Source organism: Trachinotus anak, unplaced genomic scaffold, assembly GCF_046630095.1.
Source record: "Trachinotus anak isolate AG129_WGS33_773 ecotype Australia unplaced genomic scaffold, CSIRO_AGI_Tana_v1 ptg000001l, whole genome shotgun sequence".
Lineage (NCBI taxonomy): Eukaryota > Metazoa > Chordata > Actinopteri > Carangiformes > Carangidae > Trachinotus > Trachinotus anak.
The window spans coordinates 9199902-9213526 of record NW_027273852.1 but is presented as its reverse complement, the minus strand read 5'-3'; the positions used below and the strand labels follow the sequence as shown (position 1 = coordinate 9213526).

At 41.1% G+C, this 13625-nt stretch overlaps 1 protein-coding gene across 2 annotated transcripts; it reads left to right on the top strand.

Annotated features, from left to right (window-relative positions):
• Nucleotides 1-204: 204 nt before the first annotated feature.
• sp3a (sp3a transcription factor) lies at nucleotides 205-8693 on the top strand. Of its 2 annotated transcripts, XM_071474866.1 has the most exons (7): nucleotides 205-375; nucleotides 746-843; nucleotides 1221-1316; nucleotides 2757-4008; nucleotides 5260-5446; nucleotides 5561-5757; nucleotides 6537-8693. In XM_071474866.1, exons 1-7 carry the CDS (start codon nucleotides 369-371, stop codon nucleotides 6827-6829), a joined length of 2130 nt encoding a protein of 709 aa, XP_071330967.1. In that variant the 5' UTR covers nucleotides 205-368; the 3' UTR covers nucleotides 6830-8693. The 2 variants fall into 2 exon arrangements, with proteins under 2 accessions (XP_071330967.1, XP_071330969.1); XM_071474868.1 differs by lacking the exon at nucleotides 1221-1316.
• The last annotated feature ends 4932 nt before the right edge of the window (nucleotides 8694-13625 follow it).

Genomic DNA, 13625 nt, shown 5'->3' with positions numbered 1-13625 from the left:
CTGATACACTGGTGAAGATAACCCCCATTATCATTCACGCCAAGACTGTAAAACTGAAAATGCATAATAAACAGGAAGAGTCCAACAAAGGATGACTGACATGTCGACTGACAAGTAATAACACGGTGTGCAGAGCGAGTGACCAATCACCTTGATGAGGAACGGCGGGATTTCCTGTATGTGACGCAAACACTCCCAGTCAACAGTGCAGGCCCCACCCTTTGTGTTACCCACCGCCCGTCAATCAAAATACAAAGAAATCTGACAGTTATCACCTTATTGCTACGCGTATACTGTAACTATAATTTGTTGATCATGTCCGGTGGCTTGTGACTAGCAGGACTCTCCGTTTCACGACAAGTCACGCAATGACTGGTATGTAACATCTGTCTTACTCTTCACTCTCGGAGGCTAACAAGCTACATTAGGCATTCTCTGGCTCCATTAGCTCGCTAGCAGGCTAGCTGGGACGCCTGTTGGTGATAATGCTAATCACCGCCGGCTAAGTTAGCGCTAGCAGCTAACTAGGTTAGCTTGTGTAGGACACATCAGTAAAAGTCGGCTCTTCTTAAAATAATTATCGCTATCGATATCGCTGTTTTCTCTGTGTGGTTGTGGCTGTATTGTTAGCTGCTGTGCTGACTTTACGGCAACGTTACAGATGTTCCGTGAGTATCTGGTTTGTTTGGCTAACGTTAGCTTCGGCTGCTCCCACTGTATAAGCTATATGCTTTTTACTATACAGCCCCAGAACAGCCAATGAAACCAGAGGATATGGCTGCCTTGGACGTGGACAGCAGTCAAAGCGACTTTTTGCAGCAGGAAGACGGCAGGAGCAGCCAGGTAAGGTTTCACTCTCGGGATTATGACTCTCATTATACGTAGCTGCTGCGTAACTGAGTGGCGCCTACAGAAGTTCACACATTTCAAACTTGCAGGGGGTATTGTACCCTGACTTGAACCTCTCAGGCAACACTTCCTCATAGGCTGCTTTCAAATCCCGCCTTCTTTAACGGGTTTGATGTGACAGATGGTAAAAGTCCAGCCAGCCCTAAGCATTACCAGGCTGTCATCCTAGGTGCTGCCTGAGGGGCTCAAAACAGGACAACAAAGTCCCAAACCCCAGACTTTGCTCTTTAGCAATGAGTCACACTTTCTATATGTGGCCCAGACTAATGGCCACCCACTTTCTTCCTTTTAAATTCGCCCGTTGTCGGTAGGACACTCAGCCATCACCCCTCGACCTGCTAGCAACCACCTGCACTAAGGTTGGGTCACCGTCGTCAGAGGTGGACAGAGGTGCTGCCGCTGATGTGGTAAGTCAGCACCTCTGCTAGATCCGACACAGCTACGGCAGAAGTGAAGTCTTCAATCACAGCTGAGCAAAATTGGTGGTGGGAGTGTACCTAAGCTTGCACTTGCTTTCATGGTATTGCAGCCACTGCATTTTGGCATCAACACATGAGGATAACTCAATTCTACAACTGGAAGGTTTTTAGCATTTTGACAATTGAAACAGTCCCAGTAAGGGCATCCAAACCCCTCTGGTCATGTGACAAGTCATTGCAGGAGTATATGTACTGGGGCTAAACCTAGTGGCTCCTATGTTTGACAAATTGAATGCAGATACATTTATCACTGGAAAAGCAGTGTAGCTAGACCTTCAATATTTGATGTATTTTACCCTGCAGGTAACTCATTGTAATGCTTCAAGCTTAATCTTTTAGGTGCACTTATAAAACAGCACCATCAACCATGAACCACAATTGCATCACAGAAAATAAAGTTAGGTTGAGATGTAAATTGACTGTTTCTGTTGCTGTTTTGATTAGAGCTGAGTGCATAGTATTGCTCAATATTTCTCATCAAAATCAAATTTGACCAAAATATTACAAAAATCTATCAATCTGACAAAAGACATGGATCAAGGAGAACCACTTTAAGGCTTTCACTTTAAAGCAGCTGCAGTGGAGTTGAGTTTGTATTTATAGTAAATGAACACTTAAATACAGCTGTGGTAGAATGGCAATGGAGAGTCTATAAGAAACTCTAAGGTTTCTGTCTGGGTACCAACACAAATCCTGGTGGGTTTACCCAGATGCTCTGGTAAATTTTTGACTGATGAGAACGCTGTCATATAAAATCTGGTGTGGAACCAACAAATGCACCGAAAATGCCTAAAATGCTGGTTCTGACAACCAGAGAAGATAAATAAAACCTTTATGTGTATTTAGGTGTAGCATAAGCTGCTGCAGACCAAAAAAATTCCCCTGTGTGTCTGTGAGCACTGATGATGCACTGCGGTATGACAGGCCACTGACATTGTCCAATTACTGAGCTGTCACAGTCAGACCTCAGTTGTGACTTAAGGTTTACAACTTTTTATTTGTTATGATTCATAATACATCAGTGTCAACCTTAAGCATACTAGAACTAAAAGATTGAGAGAACATAGCCATCGATTCACAGGAAATAAAACTAAACTCTACATTTCCTTCCTTCTCAGCTTCTGCTGATCCAAAGAATTTCATGCATTTTGTTCTTTGCCTCCCAATATTTCTGATGCTTGCGTGAGCCACTAGCACCTTTTTTTTTTTTTTTTTTTTTAATTTAATTTTTTGTTTGTTTGTTTTCTTAATATATTCATCCAGATACAAACTATTTTCTGTCTGAGCAAGTGCTGTGCATTGCTAAATCTATTTTGTTAACAACAGATGTTTGATAATTTTTTTAATGTCAATCATTTTCTTTCTCAGACATCTGATCCATCTACTCATCTTACTGGGACTGATAAATGGGAGGTGTTAACACCCACAACAGCAGCAAAGGATGAATCTGGGATGATACAGATCCAAAGTCAAGGAATATTAACATCAAATGGACAATACGTTCTTCCTCTCCAAAACTTGCAAAGTCAGCCAATCTTTGTGACCTCGGGAACGGCCACCTCCAATGCCAATACAGTGCCTAACATTCAGTACCAAGTAATCCCTCAGATTCAGACAGCAGATGGACAGCTGAGCTTCTCCACGTCTGGCGTGGAAGGAGCAACTCTGACTCAAGATGCCACAGGGCAGATTCAGATCTTGCCTGATGGTAGCCAGAGTCTCAGTGTCACACCAACTGCAAACATCCTTAATAACAACCAGAACCTCATATCACAGACTGGTAATGTCCAGCAGATCCAGGGGGTTTCGATTGGCAGCTCCACCTTTAACAACCAGGGTCAGGTTGTTACTAATGTGCCTGTGGGTTTGCCCGGGAACATTACTTTTGTTCCTATTAACAGTGTAGACTTGGACTCCCTAGGCCTGTCTGGAGCTCAGACTATAGCAACAGGGGTCACTGCTGATGGCCAGCTAATTATGGCAAGTCAGCCTATGGATGGCTCAGAGAGTCAGGTGAAGACAGATGATCACCTCTCACAGACAATACCAGTCAGTGACTCAAATGCAAATCCTGAGATTTTTGTGCCGACGTCTTCCTCTCAGCTGCATGTTCCAGCAAATGAATCAGGTCTGCTGACACAAGATTCTTCATTGTCGTCAGTGGCTACAGAACAAGCCGACTCAGGCTCTGGTCTCCAAGAAGGCTTCATCCAACAAAATCAGGAGCAGAGCATCCAGGTGTCCTCAGCCCAACCCATCATCCAGCTACAGCAGGTGCCTGTTCAGACCACCAACGGTCAGGTGATGCAGTCAGTGGCAACGGGTGGGCAGAGCCTGCAAAACGTGCAGCTGATCAACCCGGGAACCTTCATCATCCAAGCCCAGACAGTCACACCATCGGGCCAGATACAGTGGCAGACCTTTCAGGTGCAGGGTGTGCAGAACCTGCAGAACCTCCAGCTGCCTACCACACCACCCCAGCAAATAACCCTGGCTCCAGTCCAGACCCTGTCCCTGGGTTCCAGTCCTGTCAGCATCAGCACAGGACAGATCCCCAACCTGCAGACAGTGACAGTCAACTCTGTGGCCCAACAGGAAGGAGACACAGACACCCCTGGAGGTAGAGTAGCTCTTTTTATTATCAGAATATACACAGGAAACAGCCTGAAACAGGTGTTTTCGCTCACAGTGTCTCCTGTCAGGAATGTGTGGGCGTGTACATATTTAACCTGTGCATAGGTCAACTTAATGTTTATGTTCTTGTATTTTCATTTAAATATCCTATCAATTTGACATCTTTTAGAAGGGTCTGTCTTTAGCATCTTAAAAATTCTTCTTCTGTACTGAATTATTACAATTATTGCACTAATGATGCATAATGAAAGTGAATGGAAATGTGTTTGTGCTGCTCAAAGCGCACAATCCATACTAACACCTATGTCTCTATCAAGGGTCTTGTCTATCAAATTTATTTGTCTTTTTAAAATCATCTTTACTGTTGTAGGGACTGAAGTTATTTTCATTGTAAATTAATAACCTTTTTTAAATTAATCAATCAATAGACCTTTTGCATAGAAGACATTTTAACATGTCACAGTAGGAAAAGCACAAGTGTAAATAATAAAATAAATGATGCCTGAATTCCATTTATCTGCTTCAGTTTCAGGATCCTGGTATCGTTCATGCTGGCTCACAGTCACACTGTCGTGGCTTAATGAGACACTTGAACAGAGCAGAGCCGTCCTTAATGTTATTAATTACACCTGTGCTTTTCCTACGATGACAAGTCAGAATGTCTGCGGTGAAAATGCTTCATAGTTTAGTCTACAAAGTAATGACAAATGCAAATCAACAGTTGCTTAATTTGCCTGTCGAGCAGTCCAAAAATACAAAGTGTCTGAATTTACAGTTACTTGAAAAGGAGAAGAACAACAGAGCCATGTTATTTGAAAAGCTTTTAATAGCAAAGATTTTTTTAGTTGATAATTTTTGTCTAAACATTTAGAGTGTTCATTGTCATTTGCATGTGCATCTTTAAAGCCACTTCATGTTGAATGTTTGTGTAATTACAGCTATCAAAACATTATAATGAAGTTTTTGATTGTAGCAAAGTCCATTCATCAATTTCTGCCACTCACATGGCCTGAAAAGTCCGCAGGGTACGTTAAATTAATTACCAAAATTGTCACTGATACATTTTCTGTCAATCAACTAATTATTTTATCACTGTGCTTAATATGGAGTCTTACTTGTGAAATTTGCTGCCATGCTGTCAGTCACACACAATTACGAAACACTTCTCACTGTTCAGGCTTTTTTGGCATGTAATTACCAGAGCTTGCGTTGATATTAATGTACACATTGATTTCAGACATTCAGATAAAGGAAGAGCCAGACTCTGGAGACTGGCAGCTGAGCACCGACTCCACCTTGAATACAAGCGATCTGTCCCACCTTCGCGTCAGGCTGGTGGATGAGGACGATCAATTGGGCCAGGAGGGCAAGAGGCTGCGCAGAGTGGCATGTACTTGCCCCAACTGTAAAGAGTCAGGTGGGAGGTGAGTGAACATGATTGATTTTCTCTTTAAATCTCCACATGTCACCGGCTCTCACCTCTGCAAGGGGAAATAAAACATATAGGAAACATAACTGTCAGTGCATGTGTTTCTCAGAGGATCCAGCATGGGCAAAAAGAAGCAGCACATCTGCCACATCGCAGGCTGTGGGAAAGTATATGGAAAGACATCGCACCTGCGAGCACACCTGCGCTGGCATTCAGGGGAGCGACCTTTTGTTTGCAGCTGGATGTTCTGTGGGAAGAGGTTCACACGCAGCGATGAGCTGCAGAGACACAGGAGAACACACACAGGTGCCCTTTTTTGCTCCCTCAGTGTTTGCACATCAGGAAAACATCAGTAAAATCAGTAAAATGTGTTAATTTGTGCCCTGCAAAGTGTGAGTCATGTAAGAAATAACAGCGTTTGCCCCTTCCCCCCACCCCCTCTGGATTTCCATGTAAAATGTCAGGTTAGGATTGAAGACCATTGTGAAAAACATCCAGATTTCACAGACTTGATGGTAATTTTCCAGCTCAGAATGTGTAAAACAGTTCATTCTGCACCATCATTTACAAGATTTGTTAGCATCAGGTTATATAACAAAAACATTTCAAGAGATGCCAGTAGTGAGCTGCAGCTTTCGCTTTTATTTTTATCCCGTGGTTCTCTGTTGAGTCTGGGCACAGCCTTCTATCAGCTCACTTTATCTGTTTTGAATTTTATAGAATATCCCTTTGTAATTACAATCTTAAGCCATGAGCTCAAACATGCAGCAAATGTATTTGTTTTTGTGTGGAACAGGTTGGCATTCAACAACTTGTACAATGATTTAACTTTGGCTGTAGGTCATAGAGCATTCACAAACACCACACAAATGATAATAAAAGTAACAGCCTTTTATTATTTTATGTTAGATCTTCATTTTCTTTAATTTTCTTCTTGAAACAAGCACATTGAACTTTTGTGCCACTGTCTTAAACTCCTCCCCCAGCCTATGAAGCATATCCTCCAGATAGATGGCATGTTTTTGACCCGCCCCAGATGTATTCAGCATCAAACTATCTTTCAAACTATATTTTCTCTCTGGCAGGAGAGAAGAAGTTTGTCTGCCCAGAATGTTCCAAGCGCTTCATGCGGAGTGACCACCTGGCGAAGCACATTAAAACTCATCAGAACAAAAAAGGTGTGAACTCTGGCAGCTCAGTGGTGGCCTCGATGGAATCCGCGGGGTCCTCAGACAGTATCATCACCACGGCAGGCGGGACCACCCTCATCCTCACCAACATCCAGCAGGGCTCCAACACCGCCCAGGACATCCTGGCCAATGCAGAGATCCCTCTCCAGCTCGTCACCACAGTAGCGGCCAGCGAAGTCATGGAGTGATTTACACTCCACTTATGAACTTCTGCAAACTCTCTCATACTGTATACTCCTACCTGCATTTTTATTCAAGTTTGAAGAAAAACTAAAATTATAAATATATATATATATATACATATATATATATATTTTAACACAGAAATAGTCAGTCCATGTCCATACTCAGTTTTTACTGAGGAAAAACTAGTGTTGGAGACTAAAAGAAGATAAAGGTGGAAAGAGACATTGCAGTAAACACACAAAGAAATGCCTTATTTTGTACAATAATGTGTAGTTGCAAATGTAGGATGCCATTTTGTTTTAAATCTACTTATTTGTTAATAATGTGTTTTTCATGAAAAATTATTGGTAAGTTGAGCGATTCTCTCCTCGTCTTTAGTTGCTGGTATACTCTGATGATGTCCTGGATAAGCAAGGTTTGTTCCATATTTGCTGTCAGCAAAGACTAAATCTCACAACAGAGATCATTTTATCCAGCTGAAGTAATGTTATTGCTTATGTCCATGCAAATTCTTAATGTTATGTGTTTTTTTCCCCACTATTCTACTTGCAGTCAGTCAGTCTGTTTGCAAATTAGCAAGACCTGCTCCCTCCATTTATTTTTAAAAAACTTTGCTCACACCGACTACATTTTGCAGGTGAAAACGAAAAACAATCAAAATTTTGTATTGTAATTCCTCTTGAACATATACTGTTGATATATGATACACATTATTTGCTTATTAAATATTTTGACTGAACTGCTATTTATATCGGACTTTACATAGAAAATGCATTTGTGATATTAAAAGTCCAAAATATTTCATATGGCTCCACTATATGTGATTCAATGTGTTTTTGTTAAACCTGTTTTGGAGGACTTCAGAACTAAAACAAAACAGAACAGGTCTTGTAATATGAAGAGAAAAGCCATTTTTTGAAGGTAATTGCCAAATTTGACTACAAACTCAGGGTGACTTGTGACTGTGTGATGTGAGTAAAGTAAATTACCCCTGTAGCTTCTTGGACCATGGTGGGGTGTTGTGAAGAAATGTAATTTGATGGACCAAAAGCTGAGGTGAATTAAGCCGTCACCATGTTACCTATGCTTGTTTAATCTCACTATGTTTTTTTTTTGTGTTTGTTTTTTGTTTTTTTTAATGATAAGGACAACCCCTGTTATGAAACAGCTTTGCAGAATCCTTCACCAGTATCTTCCTCCATCAGTCCCATCATGCAGTTGAAAAATCTATTACCAAAAGCGGTACTCTTTTAACAGCACTGTTCTCATCACTTTCATCTTGTTTGTTGCTAATCCTTTTGTATAAAAATGTTTTGTATTCTTCCCAAGACACTGCTTTATATGCATTGTCAGTAAATGTACAATGTTTCTGTCTTTGTGTTGATTCTTTTAACTTACTGTATGTTGCATTTGCCTCTTCCATGTTAATTGTGTTTTTTGTTTAGTTTTATTTTGTTGTTTTTTACCCCCCCCCCCCCCCCACCCCCCATCCCCCCCCCACCCCCCTCAGCAGTTGAATTATTACATGAATGCATGTACACACTGAACAGAGTTTTTTCACCCTTTGCCACATGGTCCTCTTCAGGAGATTATACTTAAGCCTTTAAGTCAGATAACAAGATGCTTTTGAAACACTCAAACATCATCTTCATATTATATACTAAACACTGAAGTTTTGTCCTCTATCAAATCTTCTGTAAAAATATGTCAATATAACATCAATATAAACTTTTCTGTTACACTTGAATTTCCTTTGATTTTTTTGTTTTATTTTAAAATTCTTTTACTTAATATATCTTGGTTGTACCATGTTTGCAGCTCGATATTTCAAACTAAAATGACTAAATGTTTGAATTTTTTCGTGCACTGGAAACCTTTTGTTTTGTTTCTTTTTGAAAGCATGTCATGCAGTCAGGAGCTTCATTCTCCCCCCACAGGGCTTACACTCCTGGTTAGTAGTCCAGTAGATGTCACTACAGCCAAGGGAGCAGGACGAGAGCTATGTTTGACCCCTTGACCTTCCCCTTATAGCTGCTGCTAAGATGAAGACAGAAGTCACTGAGGCCAACAAGAGGTGTGGGCCCTCAATTAACCACAAGTTAATGTCACACAGAAATGTCAGGAACGTATTCTGCTGCCGGAGAACAAAGTACTGTCTCATGACTTTGAACAAAACCTGCAGAGGTATGAGAGGTAACAGCTCCTTTTCTTATGACCTGATTCATGGATATTTGATTGAAACAGAAAGAAAGCATTTTGCTGCTTTTTCTTATTTCTCACTCTGTCCATACAGTTTCCTGTCGCTATAATTTGCCAAAAATAGAAATTGTTGTACAGTTGTTGAATATTTTGATATAAGACACTCATATCACCAGCCCACAGCAGCACACACTTGCTTTATCACTGTCTTCACCTCTTACACTAAATGGGACATTTTACTAATTAGGCAGTGTTGCCTTTCTGTAATATAGGGCTGGAGACAGTGACATAAGGCAGTTGAAATGTATTATAGCCTACCTGGTTGTAGTGCCTGCGAACATAATTAAAATGGTAGTCTATGAAAAGATTTATCTGGTAAATCAGAGTGAAAAGCACATGCTTTTTGAGTCTTCGTCAATTCGCTGAAAACGAGTCAGAAAATGTGGTCTGTAACATTAAAAAGGACTCGTCCGTTTTGTCGTTCCTTTCATTTGCATAATTTAATGAATCCAATTCATTGTAATGCAATACCAAGTGCACCAGGAACATAGAATGACAGTTTGAGTTAATGAAATGTGTTAACGGTATCATCATTTACTTGTATGTTAATTAGTCCAATTAATTTCCCCTGCTCGGTAATCTGAATATTGTAATAATCTTTGCTCCCCTGCAGGAATGAAATCTTTGATACACAGACCTCTGGGACAATCAGCATTGAGAATCGTGGTTTTTCCAGTTGTGAAGTGTGGCAGACTTGAAAAATGTGAGTGCCTTGAATTATTTTTTATTTTTTAGTCATGAGATTCAGAAATGTTTTTGCACCATGACTTTTTTTTTTTTTTTTTTTTTGGATTTATTCCCTGTCCTTCATTATTTTTTTCCTTCTTTTTTTCTTATGACTTGCCTTATGCCTTTATGATGCAAATCACACCACAGATGGAAATGTATTGAGAAACGGAGGGCGACTGTCTGGTGTCAGAGCCAGGAGGATAACTTTGTCTTGCTTGACAAAGTGCCATTGCCTCGTAACAGGAAGAGGCATGGATCTTCTGGCCATTGCAGATAAAAGCTGCCATCAGTGGGCGATCCTCCCCGGCAGCTCAGCAGGTTAAAGGAGGAAGAGTGAGAGATCGTGCAGCTGCTGAGCATGAATGACACTGTCCACAATGTCATTTCAGCTGACCACCTGGATTGGAGGCCAACTTTGTCAACAAACTTGTAGCGCTTACGTGTTTATGTCAGCATCGTCTTAGAGTAGACAAATGAGCTAACAGCTCACTGAATGAATCCGGAGAGGTTGCTTCAGTGTATAGTTATAAAATTAAAATATATACACAGACACTGATGCAAGGCAAGTAAAGCTTCTTGTGGCTCTGATTTCCTGAGGCAAACACATTTGCAGCACACAGTGTGAGTTGTTACTTATGTGGTTTGAACATGATGTGGAGCAAATTTTGCGAAAACAGTGAGACACACTTCGACTCCAGTCTTTTTTTTGGAGAGTAAAAGGAAAGCTTTTTCAATTATGCAGCTTTAGTATTGTGTGTTTTGTGACAGACAGGTATCGTTTCAAACAGTGCTTACACTGCAAGTTGTTTGTGTTTTTATTGTAGCAAATAGCTTTGGTTCTTGTAGCTCAGTTTGAATAGCAGTGTAATTGTACACAGTGCTCAACTTCTCCTCCAATTCATGTGCAAAATGCATAAATACAATAACTTTGCAGAGGAAGAGGAACACTATAATCAAGCAATAACATTTCCGACTGTATGTGTGATAGAATTCGAAATGCTATTGGGATTATGGTTCTTAACCATTGGGAGGTAATGTGAACTGCTGGCAGAAATGACTTATTTCATTATACTGTCCCAAATATACAAAATACTTCAGCGAGAGGGCTGCTTCTTCCCTATCCCTGCCCAATTTTAACTGTTTTCCTCAGTTGTTGAAGGATAGGCCTGCAATTTTACAAAATGACTATTATTTGCCTTTCTCAAGGAATCAACAACTTGAAAGTACAGTGCAATGAATTGTTGGGTCTCTGCAGCTGCATTCATTTACAATATGTCTTTTCTGTGAGGCATCTCACACAATTTAGGGCATAAAGCCTTTATTTAATTTCCCTTTGGATATAAACTGCAAGTCTCTTCATAAGTGAAAAGCACTTACCATCCTGCTTACTATTTTGTTTACAGCAGGGTACTAATGGTGTTTTTCTCTTAAACCATTAGGACATTTGAAAGTACATTTTTAAAAAAGTGTCTTGTGTTTCTACATTCCTGACACAGTCTTGCCCTTGATCAACTGCAGAAGGCAGACAATAGCGCAGATCATTTTCCCCAGGCAAGGAAACACAGCATGGATCAACTCAATAACCTGATATTCCCTGTCTACTGAATGTGGCCAATTTAGCAAAGGTCAGCGCCTTTTTTTTTTTATTCCAGAGACAATTTGGTGACCTCCCTCTGGAGCCGCAGCAGGATCAGAGGAGCCAAACAGAATGGTCCAGCTAGAAAGTGCTTGTGTTGACATTGCGTTTAGGTCTGGACTTCTCAAGGTGAACAGATACCTGGTGGGGGGTTAGGGGGCCTATTATGCAAACCTGATAGCCACGGCCAGCGGTCGCATGCTTGTGAATTTAGTTTGTCATGTATTTTTTGTCGTTATTTGTAGTGTCAGGGTGGGTGGTTAAAGTTGAAGCTGTACACTGATTAGAAAAGCATGGTCCATGTGTGTTGGTGTGGCTGCAAATCATCTTCCATCATCCTTTTATGTGCAAAAGTGTCAGTCACAGCTTCAAATTAAACACTCTTGTTTCAGGGAAATTATGGTCTTACTATTTCAAGAGCAATCAGTCTTTGCTATCTTTTTTGTAAACTTTTTTCTCCCTCTGTTTTGCATGTACTGTCTGTATGTTTGGGGGTTTTTTTTCCCAGAACAAATTGTGAAAATTAAATCCTCAACAATGAGACACTGCTATCAAATTTTCCACATTATGTTGTCCTTTGTACTCATGCACAGTATGTGTCTGTTTTAGTGAGGACGCAATTGCATAAGATGATGTTATACATACCTGAGCAGATTAGGACGGATAATTTTTAGCCATTCCTCACAGCAGTCGTATAGTTTTCCCACTGTACAAAATAACTCTTTGTCTTTCCTGTGCACCTCAAGGTCAAATATGACAACAGCTTCAGCTTCCTCGGACTCAAGTCGGAGAAAAACTGAGTGTTCGCCCAATATTTTCTTTTGGTGACAAGAGCTGGCCTTCAGTGTTACTCAGCCCATTGAAAACGATTTCAGATTTGAAAGGAGACGTTTTGTATCTGAAAATGTACATTAAATGGTGTCAACAACATCCTGGAGGTCACAGTAGAGTCCCCATGGAGACTGAATCTGGCTGCTGCGCTCGAAGACTTGACACCCCCCTGAGTGGCGGCTCTGTGATGGCTCTCAGTTTCTCTCGTCATGTCCCTGGCAGCTTTGACACAGGTAATATGCATGCAGGCTGACAGTGCCTGGGATGTGCTGCAGAGACAATGATGTACATATCATTTTCCTCCCTGACTGATTGAAGACTGTAATCTGTGCTGGACTTTCTCTCTGATTACACACGTCTCAGGGAGCAAAACAAGGACTCTGAGCTGCCACTGGGCACTGGGCTCATCCAGGGCTTTCAGCCTTCAAGAGGACTGAAGTCCGCCTTTAAGGTGAGCTCAATTTTCGTCCCATTTACACTATTGTTACAAGTGTCGGATAGAATGCATCTGGCAGATAGTGGTCAAACAGTGGCTGTCTGAAGATGACACAGGAACAGAGATGTATCTGGCACCCAAGGTCGTCCTATTCCCATCTCCAGCACAGTCGCGAATGTTTAGAGCTCCCGTAAAGGCACTCACAAAGAGAGAAACAGAAACAGTATCATGAATTTTACATTCACCGGCTTTGTGCCCTGTTACAAAATGCAAAGTGTCTTGTATAGCTCAACAGGCCAGTACTAAACCTGCCCAACACAACCAACCATGAAATGCAGACAGAGAATAGGTTGCTGGTAGCCGTAATATTCTGTTGTTCTCTGGACAAAGAAAGTGTTCAATTTAATGGTGAAGCAAACCAGTGTTTGAAGATTTTTTTTCTTGCATTAAAGGTAATGTTAGCAAACAGTGCACTCAGACATTTAAGGTGCTCTTAACCTGCCTGTGTAACCTTGTGAGGTACACTTGTGTCTTTATGTAAAACCTGAGAGATTTCTCTGTTGACAATAGGTCAATCCTTTACAGAAGGTACCTAGCACATTACAAGGTTGGTCTCGGGGGAGAAGTAATGGGTTCTGGGCAATTGACCAACCTGCCATGCTTTACTGCACCTGCACTGAGTTAGAGCTGTCATCATTACCACTTCCTCTAACGTTCCCCCGCAGCAACCCAGACACTCCCACTTACAGCGATATTTCACTTTGGTGGAACATTTTCACTTTTTATCATGCATCCCTCCATACGCGAGTGTAGGCCGTCTAGTCTAAGATTCGAGGAAGTAAGGTAACCTCTAACAGGCCTTTGGGGTCTTCACTAAAACATAACGTTTCCAAAATATCCCCCATTT

Coding starts and splice junctions, on each gene's coding strand:
- sp3a (XM_071474866.1), top strand. Junction 844..1,220: donor AAGACGGCAGGAGCAGCCAG/GTAAGGTTTCAC, acceptor CGTTGTCGGTAG/GACACTCAGCCATCACCCCT. Junction 1,317..2,756: donor GAGGTGCTGCCGCTGATGTG/GTAAGTCAGCAC, acceptor TTTCTTTCTCAG/ACATCTGATCCATCTACTCA.